Source organism: Manis pentadactyla, chromosome 12 (assembly GCF_030020395.1).
Source record: "Manis pentadactyla isolate mManPen7 chromosome 12, mManPen7.hap1, whole genome shotgun sequence".
NCBI classification, from domain to species: domain Eukaryota; kingdom Metazoa; phylum Chordata; class Mammalia; order Pholidota; family Manidae; genus Manis; species Manis pentadactyla.
In genome coordinates this window covers 59109143-59133430 of record NC_080030.1, presented here as the reverse complement: position 1 = coordinate 59133430, position 24288 = coordinate 59109143, and the positions used below count along the sequence as shown (strand labels likewise).

At 38.4% G+C, this 24288-nt stretch overlaps 1 protein-coding gene across 3 annotated transcripts in view; it reads left to right on the top strand.

Moving 5' to 3' along the window:
• Positions 1-24288, top strand: part of AKAP7 (A-kinase anchoring protein 7) — a 150564-nt gene that overhangs the window by 26820 nt on the left and 99456 nt on the right. For all 3 annotated transcript variants that reach the window (XM_036903787.2, XM_036903788.2, XM_036903789.2), the window contains exons 3-5: positions 1240-1379; positions 8438-8574; positions 17527-17687. In XM_036903787.2, coding sequence (XP_036759682.2) covers positions 1240-1379; positions 8438-8574; positions 17527-17687 — 438 coding nt within the window. The remainder of the gene's footprint in view (positions 1-1239; positions 1380-8437; positions 8575-17526; positions 17688-24288) is intronic.

Here is a 24288-nt window from a genome sequence, read left to right as displayed (position 1 = left end):
AAACCTTAGAGGATTGAATGCAATGTAGATGGTTCCTCCTTCATACTCCTATCCAAAATCATACCTCAGAAAATATATTTGAATTTTTATGAGGTCTGTGAGGCACTCTATTTTGCACAGTAAGTTACTGTTCAGGAAGGCACAGCTTGAAAACTCAATTAATGGTAGTTCTGCATGCATATGGAGGCCCATGATAGAATCAGTCAAAAAGGAGACAGTAGTGTTTCACAATGATTTGTAATTGTTTCTGGGGATTTAGCTTCATAATTGGAATTATTAGGTGGTGTAAATAAGTCTTTTGAAGATGACTTTAAAAAGCAGCATGCTAAGTGCTTCTCAAATTATCTATGGTCAAGGACCAGTGTTGTTTTCTAAAATTTTCTATTTGTTGCCAAGTGATGCTTTTATAAAATACAGTAAGAAATGAAATATCAGAAAAAATGATGAAGAAAACCCGACAAAATAGAAACCAAAATTCACTAGACAATTACTTTGCCTAATTGCTATGAAAATTTCGGAAGCATTTCTTTTAATTTTTGCAGCTAATATTTTGTAGTTTGACATTGACGACACACCAGACTTTGAGTGGCATTGCTGCAAAGGGTTATGTTGTAGAAGTTATTAAGTATATTTATATATGCACAAGATGGGATGAAAAAATGACCTTTCCTAGTATCATTAAAATTACATCATGGGTGTAATGTATAGCATAAGGAATATAGTCAAAATATTGTAACAACTTGGTATGGTGATAGCTGGTACCTAGAATTATCATGTATATAAATGTTGAATCACTGTGTTGTACACCTGAAACTAATGTAATGCAATACTGTTGTCAACTACCCTTCAATAAAAAAAAAAAGAAAAAAAAAATACATCATGGGGGACAGGATGGTTGTTAGTTAGTCATGCTTTAGATCAGAGGTTAGTGTACTATGGCCCATTGGCCAAATCTGGCTAACTGGGTGCTTTGTAAATAATGTTTTATTGGAACACAGCTATACCTATTCACCTATGTTTTGTCTATGATAGAGTTGGGTACTTTTGTCTGAGACCATGTGATCTGCAAAACCTAAAATTTTAACTATGAGGTCCTTTACAAAAGACTTCCCCAGCTCCTGCTTTACATTTGAAAATGACAATTATGAATGATTGCTACAGATATTGCTTTTTTTTTCTGAGTAAATTATCTTTATTTAAATGCATTAGACATATTGTTGTTTGACTTCTTTCTTCTAGTCATTGATGTACCTCGAATAAATTTGGAGAGAAGTAAAGAAAAAGAACGGATCTGTAAAGATCAAATAAAGAAGAGGAAAAAGAGGCAAAAAGATTATCTACCCAACTATTTCCTATCCATTCCCATCACCAACAAAGAGGTGCTGTTTTTTTCAAAATCTATTTTTACTACAAAGTTTTATTCTAAATTATATTTAAGGTACACTAAATGCTCATAAGCACATTTGCCCTTAGTTTTTAAGGGTGGTTGGTGGCATTTTAGTTGGCCATACAGGAAATAATCCTATTTAAATAATAGAATATAATTTAAGCAATAATTGTGAAAAATATTATTTGAACAATCATATCTAAACAATAATTTTGCAAAAAAGCCATTTGAAAAAGAGTTGCCAGATGGCACATCAAGGTCCTTGCTAAGTGTTTGTTCACCATAATGAAGGAAGCTTCCAGTAGCAGAGAGCAGTGACCAGGTAGAAAAATGATTCTGAAATCTCTGCTGGGAAAGTAAACTGGGATTTCTTGCGGCTTAGTCCTACTTATGATAGTGATTATTACAACATAGTTTCTTTAAAAATTTCTCATTGTCATACCAACTTAATATTGCATGACTTGGTATAAATATATTAAAAGTTTGAAAAATTAATGTGGTCTGAAAAATAGGAAATGGGACCAGCCATTGGCCCACACTAAGAAGCCCTTGTATGTGGCTGAGAGTCAACTACAGAATCTAAAACTGTTAGAGAAGTGAGGTAGGAGTTAAAATGCTTTCTGAAAGAGCACCTCATTTGAAAGACTGACTGTTTTTACATTATGTTCTAATTTAAGAGCCAGATCTGAATTTCTGTTTGAATGTGGGCTGTCATCTCTTTTACTAGGCACATTTTCAGGCTGCTTTTCCCCTTGTTTAATGTGAATGTTTCTAGGGAATGCTAAGGAATTTTTAAAAATCAAAGAATTAAATACATATCAAAAGAAAAAAATTAATTCTGTTGGGGCATTCTTGGAAATATCTAGTCTGTGCGATACAGTTTAGCTGGGGAGAGAAGGTACATAAGAAGAGAAATTGTATTACTTAGCCACATAAGATTTCAGAATTTGGTGCAGTAAAGAATCATGTTCTGATTTTACTGGTACATACCAGTGAGTTAACAGTAAAATAGTCCAATCTGCAATTATATGTTTTATTAAATTACTTACGAGTTATTTGGACAGGTTTTCTTTGGAACTCTGGATCATGTGTACATCTGGGAATTAGAAGAGGAAGGGGAGTCAAAGGTGGTGCTGCCTCACTGGGTGGTGGGACAGAAGCGGGTGAAGTAGCAGGTAGAGTAACTCCTCCAAGGACACGTGCTTTGTGACTGAAGAGACACCAGGTTCCTCACTGTGATTTGTTGCTCAGATTGTCCCATTACAGAGTCTATCAGTATAGAAATTTGGTAAGCGTGTCTAAAAGTTGATTTAATTTGGCTCTGCCTTTTACCTTTCTCCTTCATGCCTGTAGTCTTGGCCTCCATGGTGGTCTGAACCGAGCTCTGCCTCACCCTTCACACCTGCTGCAGCTCCTCCTAGCCTGGTTCTGGCCCTTACCTCTTCCAAGGCACAGTGGTGGGGTGATGTGATGGGACTGGGCAGGTGGTGGAGGGGACTGAGAGGAGAGAGGATGGAGAAATTCTTTTCTTCCACCAGGTGGTTCAGGATTTGGGCCACAAAGGTGATGGGAGGAAAGGGAGGAGAGAGAATGGTTTGCGAGTTTTAGTTTTCACCCCATAAGCTGCTGCAGCATGTGTTTCTGCTTCTCAGCTTCTGGGAGGCTGTGTAGAGAGGGGGAAGAGTATAGGCTTTGGAGTTGGACAGACCTTGTTTGAATGCCAGCTGGGTCACAAACTCCCCTGTGAATATAGGTTGGGTCACATAATTTCTGTAGTTTCAGTTTCTTCATGTGTATAATGGAGTTGATAATGATTATTTTCTAAACCCAAATCTGGACATGCCACCTACCTGCTTATATACTCAGTATTTTCCTTTGATACTAGGATAAGGACAAAAGCTCTGTATTATATCCTGTACGGTTCTGCACAGTCTGCCTTCTTCACTTCTGCCCCTTTTCCTTCTGCTTGAGCCACTTGGCTTCCTTGAACTTGTTGGGTTCTGTCTGCTTCCAGAGAAATCCTTTCTGGCTGGGTGTTTTCTTTCCTCTCTCCTTGGTTTTGTTAATGCCAGAATCTCAGCTCAAACCTCTCCACTGTGACCACCCTGGCTAGGTCACTCCCCACCCCCCAAGACTTTCATAGGTGTCCTTGCCATTTGTCATCCTTCCATTTTGTTACTTGTGAGTTGTCCCCACAAAGTTTATCAGCTCACTCCCAGTACCTAGAACAGAGCTTGGCAAGCGTAGGCGCATACACGCTCAAAACACTGTCATTTCAGGGCTGAAGATGTGTTTCTGGAACACTAAATTACAACCAGGACATTCACAAATAATAAATACAGTGTTACAAATGCTGGCTTCATCATATAGATTCAAGAGCAGTTATTTTTGAGGGAGTAGGGTGGCTTGCAATAGTGGAGAATGCAGGTTTCAAGTGACCTGGAAACCAAATAATTGACGGCTTTCCTCTAAGGAGACTTATTTGTAGGTACCAGAAAGCTTGGATACAAATATGGGGACTAGAGGTAGGGACAAGATTGGGAGATATGTTTTACTTCTTTCATATGAGCATCTGTTTTGTTTGTTTTAAAGTATCTAATGTTAATTTTCTTTTAAAACTACTTGAGCTTTTGTGGGAAGGCCTGGGAAAAGGAGCAGCATTTATAACATTGTCTCAGTGGGAGGCTGTATTCCAAGTTCCGATTAAGTGACCTGCAAACAAGCTTTTGAAAGCTAGCACATTCACAATGAGTTGCTCTACTTTTGGCCTCTACTTGTTGGCATCTAGTTTTAAAGAAAAAAAACATTCAGACTTACTGGGTCTTTGATTTTTAAACACATTCTTAAATGTTTGGAAATCTTTATTAATGGAAAATGATAATTGCATATTTTTAAGAAATAGGGTTGGAAAATGAATTAGAATGGCTGCATAAAAGCATCTTAAAAACAAGTATATAGAAGTAGTGTTCTTTCATTGCCTGCAGTTACACATTAGCTTAAAAATAAAGAAGAAAAAAACTGAATGGAGTTATAATAAATCCTAAAAATGTTTCTTAAATAGCTAGAATTGTTTAAATATTAGTTCTAGTTGGATTTACCCATGTTAGTCTTATATGCTTTCTTATGAAAATTAATAATATAAGGTGAATGAACACTGAAAAACTGCAAGGGAGCAAATAGAAACTGATTGAAATTGGGAGTATATTCATTTTTTTGATAAGATACTTTTTTCATACTAACAGGAAAATATGAGGGGTTTAAAAAGGCATCTGTTACATTGTGTTTTATCATTTTGTAATATAGAAATCGCTGATCTTATGAAAATAAAGCAAATTTGTGCATTTGGTTCCTTTCTGGGAAATATGTTTGCAAACATATTTGATATCATCATGTATGTGTTAAACACTTGGTAGATATAGAAAATTCTCCTATTTGAGGATGATTTTTTACTTTTACTCCAGTTACTGCTGTGTCATTTATTTTCAAGTTCTTTTCATGGTTGTAGACAAGCAAGAAAAATGAGAATACTCAGCTTTGAAGATAAGTTAGGTAGCAAATTAAAGTGCTAATTCTAGAAAAGCTTAATAAGGCAGCAAATTTAGCAACAATGTAATTAAGAACTTAGAAGAGCTCCAAAAATAATGTGAAAAGATGAGGTCAAGGATGTTCTGCTCCTGTATGCTAGAATATAACTCTTCTCTCTCCTGCAGAAGCACACTAATTCTAAGGCATTTTCTTTGAACTTCTGTATGCTTTGTGTCAATTAGAAAGCTTAGAAGATATAAAAATGGATTTTCTTATTGCATTATTTTTAGTTATGTGGAACATCACTGAGTGGTGAGGTTTAGCAGATAGGTGTCTGTTTTTATTTTCTAAACACAAAGAAATTACTCAAATGAAATATCTAAGATTTTAATAAAACTTTTATTTTTAAAAGTTTCTTTCAATGTCATATTTAAGTATGATTCTACAGTAGTAAGTTTTGAAAAATGTGCCTTATGCAATAATGTCAATGGCTGGGGATTATGGTGACAGATAAACTTTAATGGCTTTATAGAGTTTTAAACAATGGCTATAAAAATTAGTTTTCTTTGGCCTTTAATGACTTTGGTGCTTTTTAAAAGGGCATAGAGGGAAGACTCTGAAGTATGTTTCTTTTTATCTTTTAAGTATGTAATTAGGAATAAAAAGCATTTTAAAAATTCTTAAGATGATATCAAGGAATATATAAATTAATCTGGAGCATCAAAGCATAGCTAAAAAGACATTATTTGATTAGATTATCTTTAGATTTTTTTTTTCATGGATTTAATCCTGTATTATAAGTACTGTGTAACTTCAGAGAAATAGTGTTCAAAGTGTTTTACCGTTTTTAATTTGTAATTTTACAAGCTACTGAATAATTCAAAGATACAAATGGTTTAAAACTATTTTACCATGTAGAACATAGCACTAAAATGCTGAACATACAAATGGAATAAATTTTTTGAGCGTTATTCTGGATTTATGTAATTATTATCTGAGCTTTGTACAAAGACGAAGCTTTTACAAAAATGCAAAAATTCACCCAGTAGGTTTAAGTAGCAAGCCCCCAGTTATGACAACCAAAATATCTCCAGGCATTGCCAAATGTCCTCTGGGAAGGAGAATTGCCTAAGTAGAGAACCACTGATTTTAATAATATTGGCAGTGTTGCATACCTTATACTAGGCAAGTGGTGTGGAACTTATGAAGTACTTTCATGTAGCTTGGCTGTTGTGATCTTTAGCACAGTCCCTATAAATTTGGCAAGGTAGATTTTACTTTTCCAATTTCATAATGGAAGAAACGAAGACTCAGTGAGACTAGGGAACTTGTTTGGGGTCACATCTGTGGCAGGCCTGGCATTAAACTCCAGGATTTCTGAGGCAAGTCTGTCACCCTTAATTTGTATCACTTTGCATTATGTAACAGAGTTCTCATCCTAAGCCACTTTTTCATGTTGTTAAACCAGAATTACTATTTGTACCACCTAAGATTTAAAGATGTAATTATACTGTTTTGAGGCTTGACTTTTTTGTGCAACATGCTATCCTTGACACTGGGCCAGGCCTTTGCATATGAGCCCTCTTGAGCTGCTTCCTTATGCCCATTAGCCAATCTTAGTACTTACTTGCCCTTGGAAAAACTCAAGAATTCAAACTTAAAATCATTGCTGAGTAATGTAAACTTACACTAAAGGCTTCTTTGAGGGCGCAGTGTGTTCCATTACACAGTATCCAGTAGGACTTCCTAAAAATCGCCTTTAAATGTTTTTTTTCCCTCAGTATTTCATTTAAGTTAGTGCCCACATCTTTGCCCCTCTACTTGTCTCCTCTAGGAAAACAAATTCCTTGTTGACTCTTACTCCACATTCTAGCTGTTTCTCTTCTCCCTGTTTACCCCTCCTGGATCTTTTTGTCCATGTACCTCCCTCTTTTCTCATGTGTTGCATTTTATCCTTTGCTCAAGTTCCTTTGCTTTTTTGGGTATAAGATCTTGAAGAGTTTTTTTTTTTAATCTTCTGTGTTTCTGTTTATTTTAAAAGAGATAATACCATTATCTACCTCATAGGGTTGTTGAGAGGCTTCAGTGAACTAATATATGTAAAATGCTCACTATATTGTCTGGAATCTCATGACCACCCAGTAGAGGTTAGTTACTGCTGCTGTTTAAATATTGCTTATATTCTTATTAGTAGGCACTGTGATGAGATATAGTGGTAGAAGAAATAGTCATTGTTCTTGAGGATTTTACAATTTAGTTTTATTAATTTAAAGTAGAGGAAATTATGACTCTATAAGATCTTTGTTAGGAGCATTTCATTTATCAGTATATCTATCACTTCTTTTGTGGAGTGTCCTAGAAGAGACATTGGGCCGTGGGAAGTATTATGTTAGGTGTTACTGTGCAACTTCCTGCCAGGAAAACACTGTTTCCTGTCCAGATTGCGAGGAATAGAGAAATGCTGAGGTTATTTTGGGTGATGTGGATTTATTATAAAGATACATGCGAAGTCAGATCTTAAGACAGTGTCTCATGATTTGCCCAATCATGTTCTGCACATAATGGGAACATTGTTCAGGATAAAGCAGCCACTCTCCTATCAGAACAGTCTGCTATGCTCATGATTCAGTTTTTTGTTATCTCTGCTGTTTTTTTATGACTGTGCTTCTCTTGTCAGCCCCCTCTCTTTTCCTTTTTTCTCTTGTGCTGCTACCTCAGGGCTTCTGTGTGTTCTCTTTTCTATGGGTATTGCTCAATTTGCTGTTTTATATTCAAGCTATTTTCCAATACACTGACGTGTAGAAGCTGACTAGAATTGTACCTAACTGGAAACGAGGAAGGAAGAGGCCTCATTCCTCTTCTTGTTTCAGAGTAGTAGGCTGATTAAGGCCTGGGGATTTTATCTGCATGCAGACTGTAACAACTTTTTAACGTAAGCATTTGAACTTCTGCAACTCACTCTCCATGGTTATGTCCCTCCTCACATATCTGGAAAAATGGTAGTCGTCATTCCTGTGGAAATTATTGCTGTTCTAAAGGCCATGAAGAATGAGTTCTCAGACACATTCACTTGGAGACAAATAAATATTACTTCCAACAGAAATGGAATGTTGTCTGCTGGTTTGACCTTTCTGTGGCAAGAACAAGACTTTTTTTTTGGAAGGATCATAATTGTAGTGAGTCATACTGTATATTCCAAGGACAAGTTTCTGAAAAGAAGCATGACCATTGAAAGTTTTTTTATTCAGCCAGTGATCCAGTCTGTAAAGTAAGGGTGTTGCACTTGATGTTAAGGTGGATAAGCAGTGTGTGATTTTTTTAACCTACATATCCTATTAAGCTTTCCAAGTCATCTCTCCAGGATACTTGAGAACAGGTGGATAACTAAGCATTGTTTGGTTGAAGAATCTTGACATTGTTCTACTTTTGGTTGTTGCTTATTTTTCTTCTTGATTAACATTTTGCCAAAAGGAAATTTTGCTTGCCTAATCTTTATTTTATATATGTATGTGTGCGTATGATTAGATTATAAGAGGAATTAAGACACTGCAAAATGAAATAATACAGCAAGATAAGCGACTGGCTAAAGCAATGACCAGTGATGGTTCCCTTCATGTTACCCTGTTAGTGATGCAATTACTGAATGAAGATGAAGTAAACATGTGAGTAATATGTCTTCCTTTAATATTGTTTTCCAAATTACTACTTTAATATGAGTAAATATAGCAGAACCCAAAGAGGCATTGAAATTCTAAAGAAGTATTCTCTATTATAGTTTATTTCAACTAATAGCCAATGTACAGAATTAGCTATTTAAATATTCTTCCTAATCTAGACTTTTTAAGCTCTGTTACTATGATCAAATGGTAGCCTGTGGTTATTCAGTTGTTTTGCCTATGTTAGTTATAAAAACACTCAGTAGTCTGACCATTTAGGTTAGAATTATAGGTAAAGTTTCTGAAACCGTGTCACAGCCTCCTCTTAATAACTGCCTAAATTTGGGAAAATCATTTACTTTTTAAGTAAATGGAGAAAATAATAGTACCAATACATGTAAGAGCTCTTAGTGCAGGGACTGGCATATAGTAGGTGCTCAGTGTTATAGCTGTTAGAGCTGCCATTCCATTAGGCCAATGGACAATTTCAGTTTTACCTCATTCATTCTTAGAGTACCTGTACATGGCCATAGAGTTATGCCATAAAGGTTGAGTATAAGTCATTGATTGCTGCTTTACAACCTGGAGTAGACAGACCTTGCTCTTCCCCCAATTCTCTGGGATGCTCTGTCTGCACATATGATTGGCCCTTTCTCTTGTTACCTCTTGTATAGCCCTCTGGATTAATCTCAAGCTTCAGTTCCTTGGAAAACTAAAGCCAGAATGGATTGCAGGTTACTCTGTTTTCTACCCTGACATATAGTCTCCTAAGGGAATGAAGAACAAGGCTTGAATTGGGAAGGGGCTGAGGAAAAGGGAAAATAGAAGGGATAAACCAGTAAACCATGAACTCAAAATATACAGCCACATTATGATTCCTGTAGGGTTATGTTTTTAAACAGTAGAACCTCATGTCTTTAAGAGAGCAGTCTTCTGATCTGTCCCAACCTGATCTACACAAGAGCAGGTCTTGAGCTTTGGCAGAGAGGACTAGGTTTTACTTGACTCACATTCACTGTTCACTTTACCAGTCAGAAAGCATTTTCTCTGATGCTCTTATATGAAAAGAAGCCAAAGAAGACATGGCTAAAGATGAAACCCTGAGAAAAAAGGATAGTGGCCTGTGTGCGTTAGAATTGGGTTAGTCAGAATTCTCTCCAGAGAAGCAGAACCAATAGTATGTAGATTTACATGGATATCTAGATATGTTGACATCCCTATATATCTAGCTATGAATAGAGAGGTTTATTTTAGGGAATTAGCTCATGTGATTGTAGGCTGGCAAGTCCCAAATCTGCAGGGCAGTCTAGCCATCTGGAGACCCAGGGAAGAGTTGATGTTATAGTCTCAAGTCCAAAGGCAGTCTGTGGCAGAATTCCCTCTTCCTTGAAGGACCTCAGCCTTTTCTCTTAAGGCCTTCATCTGATTGGATGAAGCCCACTCACACTTTGGAGGATAATCTGTTTTCTTCAAAGTCTACTGATATAAATGTTACACATGTAAAAAATTCCTTCACAGCAACATCTAGACTGGTGTTTGACCAAAAATTGGGTACCATAGCCGAAGTTGACACGTAAAACTAACCAAGGCAAATGACAAGAACAGGAGCAATACTGAACTGTTGCAAAGGGTGGCAAGTGGGAAACATGGAACCAATCATACATTCAAAAAACTTCAGCATGGTTAGTGAAAGCAGACAGCTTTGAGGTGGGTTGTAGGTGGCTGCTCTGAGGCTTGTCCAGGCTGGGAAGGAGTATAAAGCCTCTCTGATCCTGGGTGGACTGAGCAGAAGCAGAGGAAGAAGTGCCATTAAGCCAGCCACAGTATCCTGATTCCCCTTTTGGGGTTGAGTGTTCCCTCCAACCCTGGCCCTCACCAGTGTTGAAGCAGAGAACTGGGAGAGATAGAGACACTTGCATTAATTTGGGGTTCTCAGGATGTAGTTGGGGAAAACTCAAGCTCTTTAGAGAAGTTTGTGTTCATCTAATGCTGGGAGAATGTGGTTGCCACATAGGTGGTCGGTTAGAGTTGAGGAAGATTTTTAACTGAATGACCTGAGGATGTAGTTCCTTCAATTCCACATGGCCTATCAAGACATACAGATGGATCCAGAAATTTCCTTGTGCCCTGGAGGGTAGATTTGGAAGCCCAGAGAGAATTAGTGGATTGGAAAGAGGGGATGAAAGATGAGGTCACTGCTGTCCATGTTTCTTGATCAGAGGCTCTGGCAGTGATCTTTTGCTTCAGCTGGACATGCCAGGCCAATGCCAAGAAAGAAAAAGCATCATCTTGTGGACACCAGGGATAAGACCAGACCAGTCCCCTTGAAACAGGAATCTTTGAAGACTCGGACAGCAAGCAGACCAAAGACCTTCAGTCCTCTTATAAGAGTCTGCCAGATTCCTTGGGAAGGAGTGGGTTAGAGGGAAGGGAAAAACAAGCCTGAAAGGAGGTTTGAAATAACTGAATAATTGTACCCAAAAGAAACCTTTATAAACCAGAAAAGATTGAGTTACCATTGATGGGTAAGTTTAGGTTTTATCTCTTATCAGAAAAGGGTCATGGCAATAGCATGTATATTTCAGTCTCTGCTCCTCAGCCTTAATCCCTGTAAGTCTGGAGAGAGGAAATCCTGGGTCAAGATACCTCTAAAAACTGAAATCAGTCAAAGGGAGAAATGAAGTTTAAAACCCATTTATTGCTTACAACCTGCAGTCCAGGGTAGTCTCTCTCCTCTGCTCCAGAAGAAGCAAGCCAGCAAGCAAGCCAGCCCCTCCCTTTAGACTCTCAGGTTCAGACATGCCCTCGGTTGCCCAGGGAATTACCCATTGACGTGGAGATGAACTTCTCTGTGACTGCTTCAGGAACAACTTTAGTTTTACCTGACCAGACAACCCCCAGGAATTTCACAGACAAACCAGATCCCTGAACCTTGGTGCTGTTCACAGCCCATCCTTTTTCCTGTAGATATCGCAACAGTTTAGGAACTGCCCCTTCTAAATCTGAAAGAGAATCAGACATGAGCATATCACCAATGTAGTGATACAACCGCACTGTTTGTGGTTTCCTCCATGTGGCCAAGTCCTCGGCTACAAGTCCATGATAGATGGTGGGACTATGGAGATATCCCTGTGGAAGGACAGTGAACGTCCACTGCCGGCCTTCCCACATGGAAGCAAACTGTTCCTGGCTTTCCTGTGCTACTAATGTCAATAGAGAAGAAAGCATTAGCAAGGTGTACCACATAACGATATATTCCCAGTTCATGGCTGAGGGTGTCCAGAATGTCTGCTATAGAGGGGACAGCAGCATGCAAAGGAAGTGTGACTATTCAGTTCCCTGTAGTCCACAGTCATACGCCAGGAGGCATCTGGCTTTCTCACTGGCCACACTGATTAAAAGGACTATGAGTGGGCTTTATGATGCCCACCCTCTCCAACTCCTGTAGAGTTTCTCCAATTTCCTTGTGCACCCCAGGCAATTTATACTGCTTAGTATTTGTCACCCACCAAGGTACAGGCAGAGCTACAGGTAAGTGCTTAGCATGTCCCCACAGAACTGCCTTTACCACATGTACCCTCAGTCTGAACTCACCTGCAGTGGTCTGTAACCACAGGCCCTGCAGGATATCTACCCTGAAAATATATTTAGGTATGGGAGAAATGTACACGGTATACTCCTTTGGGGGTAAATGTCCTATGCCCAATAAGATTTGAGCTTTCTTCACTCTAACTGCCTTACCCCCATAGCCATCTATCTCAGCAAGCATCCTGGGAAAATGCTCAGGGTTGCCATGAATCAGAGAACACTCAGCTCCTGTGTCCACCAGCGCCAGGACATGTACATTCACAGGAGACCAATGAATTGCTAATTCTACATGTGGCCTCTTGTTCCCACTATGTCCCCCAGGGTGGGGCCTTTTACCCCCCCTCATTCGAACTGCAGTGCCCAATCATGCTCCTGTGGGGGTGAAAGCTCAGGCGAATCCTTAGTACTGTCTCCCATGAAGATTTGCAGGACATAGGCTGGGCATGAGGCCTTGACTCTGGTTTCCGTGTCCTGGACCTCAGCAGCTAGAACTGCTGCTCTGGCTTTAATTGGTGCCACAGTTCTAACAATATTCTATTCTGCTGCCCATTGAGTTTTTCTTTCACTGCCCCGGCCTTTATCAAATCAACCCACATCTGAGTCCTTGAGACCTTCACGGGGCCTTTTGCACTTCTCCTTTCAGTCGTGGCCCGTACTTCCCTCCGTGCCCTTATTGTCTCAACCTCCCCCAGATCTGCTAAAGTATGAGTAGCCTCACTTATGGGTTGCCCTAGGTGGGGGGCAAGAGTATTCACTAGAGACCCAAAGAGAGATGTGGGAGCTGTATGCAGCACCTGATTTCTCATTCCTACAGTGAACACCTCCTCACCAGGGCCCTGGAGGTCCATATTATAGATGGTATTTTTCATACCCAATTCCCACAGTACCTGTTGGAGCTCTGCATATGTTTTTTAACTACTGGGAAAATATGGTAAATCACCCTGATTAGGCCAAACTACCCGATGGCAGCTGTCAGCTGTCAGCCATTCTGGGAGTATCTGATTCCCTGAGGTGTGATGGGCATTTTGCAACCACTGTGGGAGGGAAGGGTGAATCGTCAGGGAAGTCATTCTACTCATCTCAGTACTTGACACAACAATGTTTTCCACCCCTGTATCCCAGAGACGTAAAAGCCATGTAGGCGGAGATTCTGATGGCCTCTGCCTATACCGACACTCATGGTAACCAGCTCATCCTGGGTATAGGGGCAGGGCATGGAGTGCTCCACAACCTGGGGAGGGTGCTGCTCCTCCCACTGAGGAGCTCGTGGTTGTTTTATTTTTATTAATTACAGCTGGGTGGGCCTTTAAACAAGGAGAAGATGGTACCTCTGGTGGTGGCCCCGCTTCCTCCTCTTCTCCCTTGGGCTTCTCCATCACAGCTCTTCCTGTACCATTTCTGGGGCTGAAGGCACCACTCCTTCCTCCCCCTCCCCCACAGCATCCTGTAACACGGCTGTTTCTGTCGTCTTCCCGATTGCTGCTGCTAAGGAATCTTCTAGGAGCATGACCTGCCTTTTCAGTAACTGTCTCTCTTCTTTAATAGCATCCCATAGGTTATCACCCAGCTCCTCTAAGCGATGCTGAAGTGTGTCTCTCTCCCATCTAAGTTCCTTGATAGTCCTCTCTTTCTCCTGTGTAACATTTTCCACTATCTCGATGAAAAGAGACCCTACAATGAAAAGAGACTACTAAGGTCTCCAAGCAGTCTTCCAACTCATGGAGGGCTAATTTGGCAGCTTCTGGTGTTTCCACCCTTCCCCAGTTCTGCAGAAGGCCCCACCCCTGTAGGAGATACTTTACCCTAGACTAATTACCCCCCTAGGGGTTCCCAAATTGGAAGCCCCACAGCTGGGGAGATAATAACAGGTGAAGCAGCACCCTCTGCCACTGCATCCACTGGGGCCTCCCCACCATCCACAAGAGAAGCCTTCCCAAAGGTCGCACCCATTATGACAGATTTCGGGTTCAGAGGAATCCTGCCAATTTCTGCCAGATGTAAGTCTGGAGAGAGGAAATCCCAGGGCAAAATACCTCTAAAAACAGAAATCAAAGGGAGAAATGAAGTTTAAAACCTGTTTATTGCTTACAAACTGCAGTCCAGGGCCGTCTCCCTCCTCTGCTCTGGATGAAGCAAGCTAGCAGGCATGTCAGCTCCTCCCCTTAAACTCTCAGGTTCAGATATGCCCTCGGTTGCCCAGGTAATTACCCATTGACATGGAGATGAACTTCCCTCCACCATTGAGGATATGCAAAGGCACTAAAGCCAGGTGAGATACTCTGGAAATGTTAGAAGTTTACCCATAATCCCCCATACAGATATTATTTCCTTTTATTCTCTTAACAGTATTGTGAGTCAGGCAGCAGAGAAATGTCATCTTTCTTATGCATATGAGGAAACTGAGAGTCCTAGGAATTAAGTAAGTTCTGGTCAGTAGAGAAACCAGGTCTAGTCAATTCTCTGTTATTCCATGGAGTGTGTGTGTGGTGGGGTAGGATGGGGAGAGGAGGAAGATGAGCACAAGTGCATGAAAGAGGTGGGAGAGATCCGTCTGCTGGAAGTAAGAATAGCCTCCTGTATCTTGGTAGCCTCTACGGATGAACACAAGACTGACTAGTGTGCAGTGGGGTTCGGGGGAGGGGCAGCTGTGTTCCCAATATGTGGTCATGTGTACATTTCTCAAGGGAGGTTGGGTTGCCTTCCCTAGGAGACTTGTAGAAGTATTTGGCGGGCATTTTTTTTTTTTTACTGAAGAGTGCTGTAGGCATGTTACGGGCAGGAGTCAGGGTTGCTAAACCATCTGCAGTGCATGGGACAGTCCTGAACTGGGCAGCATTATCTTGCCCTACATGGTGGCATTATGTGTTGAAGAATCACTGTACAGAGCCCAGTGATATTCCAGTCATTCAACTCTGTATTTTGCCATGGCTTTTTGCAAATACATTTCAGTTTTGTACTAAAAAACTAAATGTTTAGCAATCTCCTTTACCTTTGAAGAGTTAAAGTGACACCCTTATGCTGCTTTATGGTACCGGGAGTAGTATCACTGCTAGAAAAGGATGTTTGAATATTTGCAACTTAATAATTATTCTTGACTAAGTTATAATGAAAGTTTTAAGAAATGATTGAAGTTTGCTGTACAGACCAGATGGTATTTCGCAACTGAACCAAAATTAGTTGTCAACCCTGAGCAAGATACTGAGCTAAGTGCTTTGGGGAAAGTAAAGATGAATCAGCAATGGGTCTTGTGCTCATGGATTACACAATTTAGTTGACTGGATACCAAATAGATGCCATACTAGATACCAAATAACCGTAATAGAAAAATGTAAAAAGTGGTATGTTTCATAAGATATAAAATATAAATGGAATTTCAAAGGAGAGATATACTTCTAGTTTGGGCAACAGGGTAAGTGTTTGTGACAGAACTGTCAGCTTTAAGTGATGATGAGATTCAAGGTGTGGCCATATAGTGAGAGTGAAACAGATTGGCTTTTCTGGTAAGGCATTGTTTATGTGAAGGATATTGTAAATCTCTAAAATCTTTTAATTTTATCTTTCATACTATACTGTTTAATAATCTAGACATTAATTTGTTAGCACTTCCTCTTTTCAAAGTCTAGTTTCATATTTTAGGTGTTTAATAGTATTGATCAATGGATTTGATATGGAGGTGCAGAACATTTTTGGAAAATCATGAATTTCTCTAAGTAGATACCACCTACGGTCCTTTGTGTCCTCATAGTGCAGAAGAAAGGAATAGTAATGCATTAGGCCAAATGCAGATGCTGACTTGAAAATATGGCTATTCACATATAACTTTTGAGTCTGAACTCCAGTTTCAGAATTCTGTGTATACTTTTTGCCCATTTTATCATAAAGAAGTCTTACCCTAAACTGTTCTTGCAAAGATATTCCACTTCAAAGAATTTGTAAGTTAGTGATATTAGTAGACACTGTGACTCCTCCCTCTGGGGTCGGTAACCTCCCATCAGCACAGATTTATTGATTTATACTATTAAAGAACTAAAAAACTAGATTGAGTTTAGACCATCCATATTTCTTTAAAGTAGGATATAGAATGCCCTGCCTCTGAAAAAGCCCAAATCTTTAGTATGGCCTGCTTTAGTATATTGTAACATTTAAAATGAGTAACTTGAATCCCCCCAATTTATGATAGGTGAGCCAGAAGTGGCTATTGTATTTTCACAGGTTTTAACTCACAATACACAATGAAGGACAGTATTGCAGCAGAAGTGTGAACACTGTCTTTTTGGATGAACATAAATACAGTTAGGAAAAGTTGGATTTAGGATCTGGATTTGGAAGTACAATGAGAAATGTTGACATTTTCAAAGCTATTTTGAAGTATTATACATTTGTTATGACAGAGAAAGGAGACTGTGTAGAAGCTATGAATAGAAATCAATTAAAAACTTTATATACAACTAATTTAGATATATGAAACATCTAGAAAGCATCTACATTTCTTTGCACACATTTGACATCTAATACTTGTGAACAAATCACTAATCCAGATAATTTAAATTAAATGGTGGTTGGCCGGAAGGGTGTTTTAAAGCCTACTCTGTATTTCTTTCTTTCTGGAGTAATTGCTGCCCCCTAGTGATGTTTTAATTTTTTTCTCATAATAAAATCTTCAAGATGGAAGTAACTGATCCTAATTTTCAAAATATTACAAGCCTGAAGTGTTTAATTCATTGATATAATAGAAATACAATTTTAAAAAGCATTGGAAGCACTGAATAGCTCTGTACTCATATAGGCTAAACAGATATATCAAACTTAAATAGTTGTACTTGGCAAATATAGACTAGTATTTTTGTTGAATCCAAGTACAGTAAATAATCTTATTATGGAGACCATTATATTTTAAGAGATAATGTGTACTAAGTTTTTAGTAGAGTGCTTCACAAATAGTAAATACTATATACGTATTCATACTTCAATAAGAATCTAGAAATTTCTGTATAATCTAATGTAAGCTCTTGCAGTTATTAGGTTTTTGAAATGAAATAGTAGTTTTTTTGCTGATAATTATTGTCAGAAACTGATCAGTAATTATCATTTGTCAGTGCAGTATTTCCTTGGTTAAAAAATTTCTTGGTGAACTATAAAGTATTGTCTTCTTTCAGGTCTTGATATAATATAAATTATAATTAATTCCCTTCTTCCATTGTTTTTGTTTAAAAATTAATATTTAATCATATAAATTAGATTTTGAAGGTATTTTTGAGTTTTAAAATAATCAGTACAAATATAAAAATTTATATTTTTCATTATTTATTATTTGGCTTTGTATATTTCATTATTTAATATGCTACTGAAAAATGTATTCTCTCTTACCAGTGGTGTTGATGCTCTTTTGGAGTTAAAACCATTCATAGAAGAAATCCTCCAAGGAAAACATTTGACTTTGCCCTTTCAAGGGATTGACACTTTTGGAAATCAGGTTGGATTTGTGAAACTGGCAGCAGGAGATCACATAAACTCACTTTTGGAGATAGCAGGTAAAACAAACACCACCACAGTCATGTGAAATCTCATCTGTTGAAGAAGCTTTTTTCCCCAGTTCTTGTGGAGATTTGACATCTTTTGATTTCGGGGAGACAGTATAGCTTCACTTTCTAGGTGTGTTGCTCCAGCATTTACTTGTGTAGGTAAGTAGCTAAATAAAGGGCTAGAAAGTTATCTTGATTCTTTGGCCTGAGAAATATGTTGATTCTGGAGCTGTCTGGAAGGTGATAGACCGGCCTGAAGTATTTGTTAGGACTACTCTCATCATAAATCTGAAGGATCCCAGTGCTGATAATGATATTGGACATAGAGTTGGTATTTAGTTAGCACTGAATGAGTAAGAATCTATAATTGCCTATTCAGAACTCTGTGGGGGTTGTCAGTCCCATTCCAGAGAGTCAGCAGATGAACGAGCAACAGTTTTCTCTGTGCTTTTTTTTGTCCTGTCTAGGCAGTAGTCTCTGTGCAGAAAGTCCATTGGTGATGGTAGTGTCAGGCTGCTGCGTCTGGGGAAGTGTAACCCTGCGCACCATGTAAAACCTCAACCAGGCGAGGGAGAGTCATTCTTGATGCTGAATGAGAAAGAATTCTTGAGCAGGTCAGATGAGTGTAGGTAAGGAAGGAATTCATTAAAGCAAGAGTAGCAGGGAATGGCAACTGCCTTGCAGGCAGCGGAGAACAAGGAAGAACAAAGGGAGGAAAGGAAAGCTCATTGAACTCCTGCTCAGCACGGGTCAAATCCCTTGCCAACTCCTGAAGTCAGAGTTACCTGGAGTCCCGTGTCCACTTGAAACTGCATGGCATGGGAACTAAGTCCCTACCATCCGAGGATTTGAGGGAGCCACAGAGCACTGGATGGAGTGAGATTATTTTCTGAGAACTTCCCAAAGGCAAAGAAAGGAGATTTTTAGGTAGGCAGCTGAAGAGCATGATTATACAGCTACAGTCCTGTCCAGGTCACCCAGGCAGTGCGAACTTCAAGTCCAAACCAGAGATCTCAGTAGCCCTTCCCTACTTGTCTGAAGTAGAACAGAGAGAGAGGAGACTAGTGCTTAAGTCTAGAAAATAGAATGAAATAGCAAAGTAACAAAGACGCTTACCACCGGAAGAGTGCAGAGACAAAAGACAGTGAGTTGAGCAGCGAGAAGCCTTCATTTAAGGCAGAAAGTGCGCACTTTCAGAGCTGAAAATAATCATCTCCCATAAGACTCAGAAAGAAACTTTGACCCCGCAACACCCTTCCACCTACTGAGTATATAAAAAAAAATTAGAGGACCTGCTGCAGGAAGAGAGCTATCATCATAAATAACTATATTATAATATGAACTGGGGGTGGTGACAGGGAGGACTGTGGCAAAGTCTGATAAATTCCTATGTCCCATTGTTTTTGTGTGGCCCAGGAAACATTTGCTAAACATTTGCTCTTTCATAGTCATGTGAATTGCTTCCTTTTTCCTTTGAAGTCCCAGACCCCTATCTCCTTTGTTTAGAATGATGACATATATGCTCATTTTCCCTGTCTTTGGAATCTCATGTCTATGGATTCCCTGTAGGGATGTAATTCAACATCTTTTTTCTCCTGTTATTCTGTTTCATTTCAATTTGACTCTTAAACCAGCTAGAAGAGAAGGGTAGAGGATGTTTCCTCCTTCTCAACAGAATTCATGCAGAGATCATAGGTTGAGTGTTAGGCTGAATACTGTAAACAATCTTCATTTTCATTTCCTTTCATAGCGTGTCAAATTATTTTATGTCATCTCATCTCATTTTAGGTTCAGTAATCCTTGCTTTATAACACACTGTCATCATTGGTTCATGCTTGGTCCACTTTTACCTATCTGGCCATTTTAAAATTATATCATAATCACCTGTGAGTCCACCACCCAAAATAAAAGCTAAAACCTTGGTAGTAATCTAACCATATTGCCCTTTTCATTAATCCATCCTTTGCCTTCCTTCATTTAAGGTAACGGTCATTTTGAAATTGGTGTTTATTATTTCCATGTATTCTCCCAAAGTATGTGTATTTTTAAATTGGTTTTAACCTTATAAAAAGGTTATCATGTTGTATGTGATCTTTTGAGCATAGTTTTTTTTTTTTTTTTACTTAATATGATATTGTCTTCCTGCAGCTTTATAGTTGCCCATTCAAAAATGCATCTCTTTTTGGGGTGAGGGAAGCATGAGGATCAGGTTTCATTTCATGAAGTTTTTCTTCTGTGGAGCAAAGTGTGTATAAGCAAACAAGCATGAAAATAATATTAAGCAATATTTATGAGTCAATTAGGACTCAAATCATTAGTTAGCCAAGGAGAAGGCAGCTCTAAAAGTTTTGATAGCAAAACATTCAGGAATTGATGCCCACAGTTAACAAACTTAATCTGAGTGCTCTAGAGAAAATGCTTTATTTAGGTCTTTTCTTTTGTAGTACAAATATCTCTCAGCTCAAGAAACATTTCTAATTAGTCATTCATTCATTGTTCTTTTAAATAATTCAATGGATGCTTGCAACATTGAGAATTCCATCCATTCTTAGCAAATATTCTTACAAAGGCAGTTTCCAATATTGATGAAAGATCCACTGTGTGGTGAGGAATGTGAAATTGCGCCAGTTTTAGTATGATGTGAGCCCAGGGGTGTTGGTTTGTCATTTAAGAAAAGGCCACTGCCTCTGTAATTCCATTCTTGATGCCAGAGACTTTGTTTAAAAATATATATGCTTTTCTTAAAATTTAAACAAAGCATTACAAAAAATAGAAAAGAGGGAGAGCAGCATTCTGTTCCCCTCATGTAATCGCTGTTTGTTATACTTGCTTTTAATCTCTTATATGTATATTGTACTGTTGCTTTTGGTTATAGTTTTTAGTGTACTTTTATAAGAAATCTAAATATTGAAGACATATATGGAAAATTTTCATTGAAGTTTAGGTTGGAGCCTCCATTTATGTAGTGTTCGTTCAGATAGAATGTTCAATACATGGAATTTTTGTCAGTATTTTAATTCATTAGATTTATTTTTAAAATAATGCCTCAGGATTAGTATTGCTTTTAGTTCAACAGTGTCAGGGTAAAATAATGTAATACTTGTTTTATGTGTCATATTTTATGAAATATTTACTCAATAAATCCAACTTTAAGACGAATATATTCCATACTACATTTCTATTTTTTTTTATTAAGATATCACTGATATACACTCTTATGAAGGTTTCACATGAAAAACATTGTGGTTACTACATTCACCCATATTATCAAGTTCACCCAACTGAAGTCACTGTCCATCAGTGTAGTACGATGCCACAGAGTCCCTATTTGTCTTCTCTGTGCTACACTGCCTTCCCTGGGACACCACACATACCATGGGTACTAATCATTAATACCCCTCAATCCCCTTCTCCCTGTCCCCCACCCTACCCTTTGGAAACTGCTAGTACCTTTTTTTTTTTGAATATATGTTTTTTATTTGTAATAAGGTATCATTGATATACACTCTTATGAAGGTTTCACATGAAAAACAATGTGGTTCCTATATTCACCCTTATTATCGAGTCCCCCTCATATGCCATTGCAGTCACTGTCCATCAGTGTAGTAAGATGCCAGAGTCACTATTTGCCTTCTCTGTGCTACACTGTCTTCCCCATGATCCCCCCATACCATGTGTGCCAATCATAATACCATTCAGTCCCCTTCTCCCTCCCTCCCCACCCACCCTCCCCTACCCCTCCCCTTTGGTAACTGCTAGCCCCTTCTTGGAGTCTGCGAATCTGCTGTTTTGTTCCTTCAGTTTCGCTTCGTTGTTATACTCCACAAATGAGGGAAATCATTTGGTACTTGTCTTTCTCCACCTAGCTTATTTCACTGAGCATAATATCCTCCAGCTCCATACATGTTGTTGCAAATTGTAGGATTTGTTTCTTTCTTATGGCCGAATAGTATTCCATTGTGTATATGTACCACCTCTTCTGTATCCATTCATCTACTGATGGACACTTAGGTTGCTTCCATGTCTTGGCTATTGTAAATAGTGCTGTGATAAACATAGGGGTGCTTATGTCTTTCTGAATCTGAGAACTTGTATTCTTTGGGTAAATTCCTAGGAGTGGGATTCCCAGGTCAAATGGTATTTCTATTTTTAGTTTTTTGAGGAACCTCCATATTGCTTTCCACAATGGTTGAACTAGTTTACATTCCCACCAGCAGTATAGGAGGGTTCCCCTTTCTCTGCACCCTTGCCAGCATTTGTTGTTGTTAGTCTTTTCAATGCTGGCCATCTTAACTGGTGTGAAGTGATATCTCATTGTGATTTTAATTTGCATTTCCTTGATAATTAACTATGTGGAGCATCTTTTCATGTGCCTGTTGGACATCTGAATTTCTTCTTTGGAGAATTGTCTGTTCATATCCTCTGCCCAGTTTTTAATAGGGTTATTTGCTTTTTGGTTGTTGAAGTGTGTGAGTTCTTTAAATATTTTGGATGTTAACCCCTTGTCAGATATGTTGTTTACAAATATATTCTCCCATACTGTAGGATGCCTTTTTGTTCTGCTGATGGTGTCCATTGCTGTACAGAAGCTTTTTAGTTTGATATAGTCCCATGTATTCTTTTTTACTTTTGTTTCCCCTGCCCAAGGAGATGCGTTGAGGAAAAAGTTGTTCCTGTTTATATTCAGGAGATTTTTGCCTATGATGTCTTCTAAGGGTTTTATGGTTTCATGACTTACATTCAGGTGTTTGATCCATTTGAGTTTACTTTTGTGTATGGGATTAGACAGTAATCCAGTTTCATTCTCACATATAGCTGTCCAGTTTTGCCAACACCAGTTGTTGAAGAGGCTGTCATTTCTCCTTTGTATGCCCATGACTTCTCTATCATATATTAACTGACCATGTATGCTTGGGTTTATATCTGGGCTCTCTAGTCTGTTCTATTGGTCTATGGTTCTGATCTTATGCAGGTACCAAATTGCCTTGATTACTGTCACTTTGTAGTAGAGCTTGAAGTTGGGGAGCTTCATTCCCCAGATTTATTCTTCCTTTTCAGGATTGCTTTGGCTATTTGGGGTCTTTTGTGGTTCCATATGTATTTTAGAACTATTTGCTCTAGTTCATTGAAGAATGCTGTTGGTATTTTAATACAGATTGCACTGAATCTGTAGATTGCTTTAGGCAGGATGGTCATTTTGACAATATTAATTCTTCTTATCCATGAACATGGGATATATTTCCATTTATGTGTATCTTCTTTAATTTCTCTCTTGACTGTCTTGTAGTTTTCAGAGTATAAGTCTTTCACTTCCTTGGTTAGGTTTATTCCTAGGTATTTTATTCTTTTTGATACAGTTGTGAATGGAATTGTTTTCTTAATTTCTCTTTCTGTTAGTTCATCATTAGTATATAGGAATGCAACAGATTTCTGTGTATTAATTTTGTATCCTGCAACTTTGCGGAATTCAGTTATTAGTTCTAGTAGATTCTTTAGGGTTTTTTATGTACAGTATCATGTCATCTGCAAACAGTGACAGTTTAACTTCTTCCTTACCAATCTGTAGGCCTTTTATTTCATTGTGTTGTCTGATTGCCATGGCTAGGACCTCCAGAACTATGCTGAATAAAAGTGGAGAGAGTGCACATCCTTGTATTGCTCCCAATCTTAAAGGAAATGCTTTTAGCTTCTCCTGTTAAGTATAATGTTGGCTGTGGGTTTGCCGTATAGGCCTTTTTTATGTTGAGGTACTTGCCCTCTATACCCATTTTGTTGAGAGTTTTTATCATGAATGGATGTTGAATTTTGTTGAATGCTTTTTCAGCATCTATGGAGATGATCATGTGGGTTTTTTCCTTCTTTTTGTTTATGTGGTGGATGATGTTGATGGATTTTCTAATATTGTACCATCCTTGCATCCCTGGAATAAATCCTAGTTGATCATGATGGATGATCTTTTTGATGTATTTTTGAATTTGGTTTGCTAATAGATTGTTAAATATTTTTGCATCTATGTTCATCAGGGATACTGGTCTGTAATTTTCTTTTTCTTGGTGTCTTTGCCTGGTTTTGGTATTAGAGTGATGATGGTCTCATAGGATGAGTTGGGAAGTATTCCCTCCTCTTCTACTTTTTGGGAAACTTTAAGGACTATGGTAGTAGGTCTTCACTAAATGTTTGATAAAATTCAGCGGTGAAGCCATCTGGTACTGGAGTTTTGTTCTTAGGTAGTTTTTTGATTACCAGTTCAATTTTGTTGCTAGTAATTGGTCTGTTCCAATTTTCTGTTTCTTCCTAGGTCAGCCTTGGTAGGTTGTATTTTTCTAGAAAGTTGTCCATTTCTTCTAGGTTATCCAGTTTGTTAGCACATAATTTTTCATAGTATTCTCTAATAATTCTTTGTATTTCTGTGGTGTCCATAGTGATTTTTCCTTTCTCATTTCTGATTCTGTTTATGTGTGTTGACTCTCTTTTTTACTTGATAAGTCTGGCTAGGGGTTTATCTATTTTGTTTATTTTCTCAAAGAACCAGCTCCTGCTTTCACTGATTCTGTCTATTGTTCTATTCTTCTCAATTTTATTTATTTATGCTCTAATCTTTATTATATCC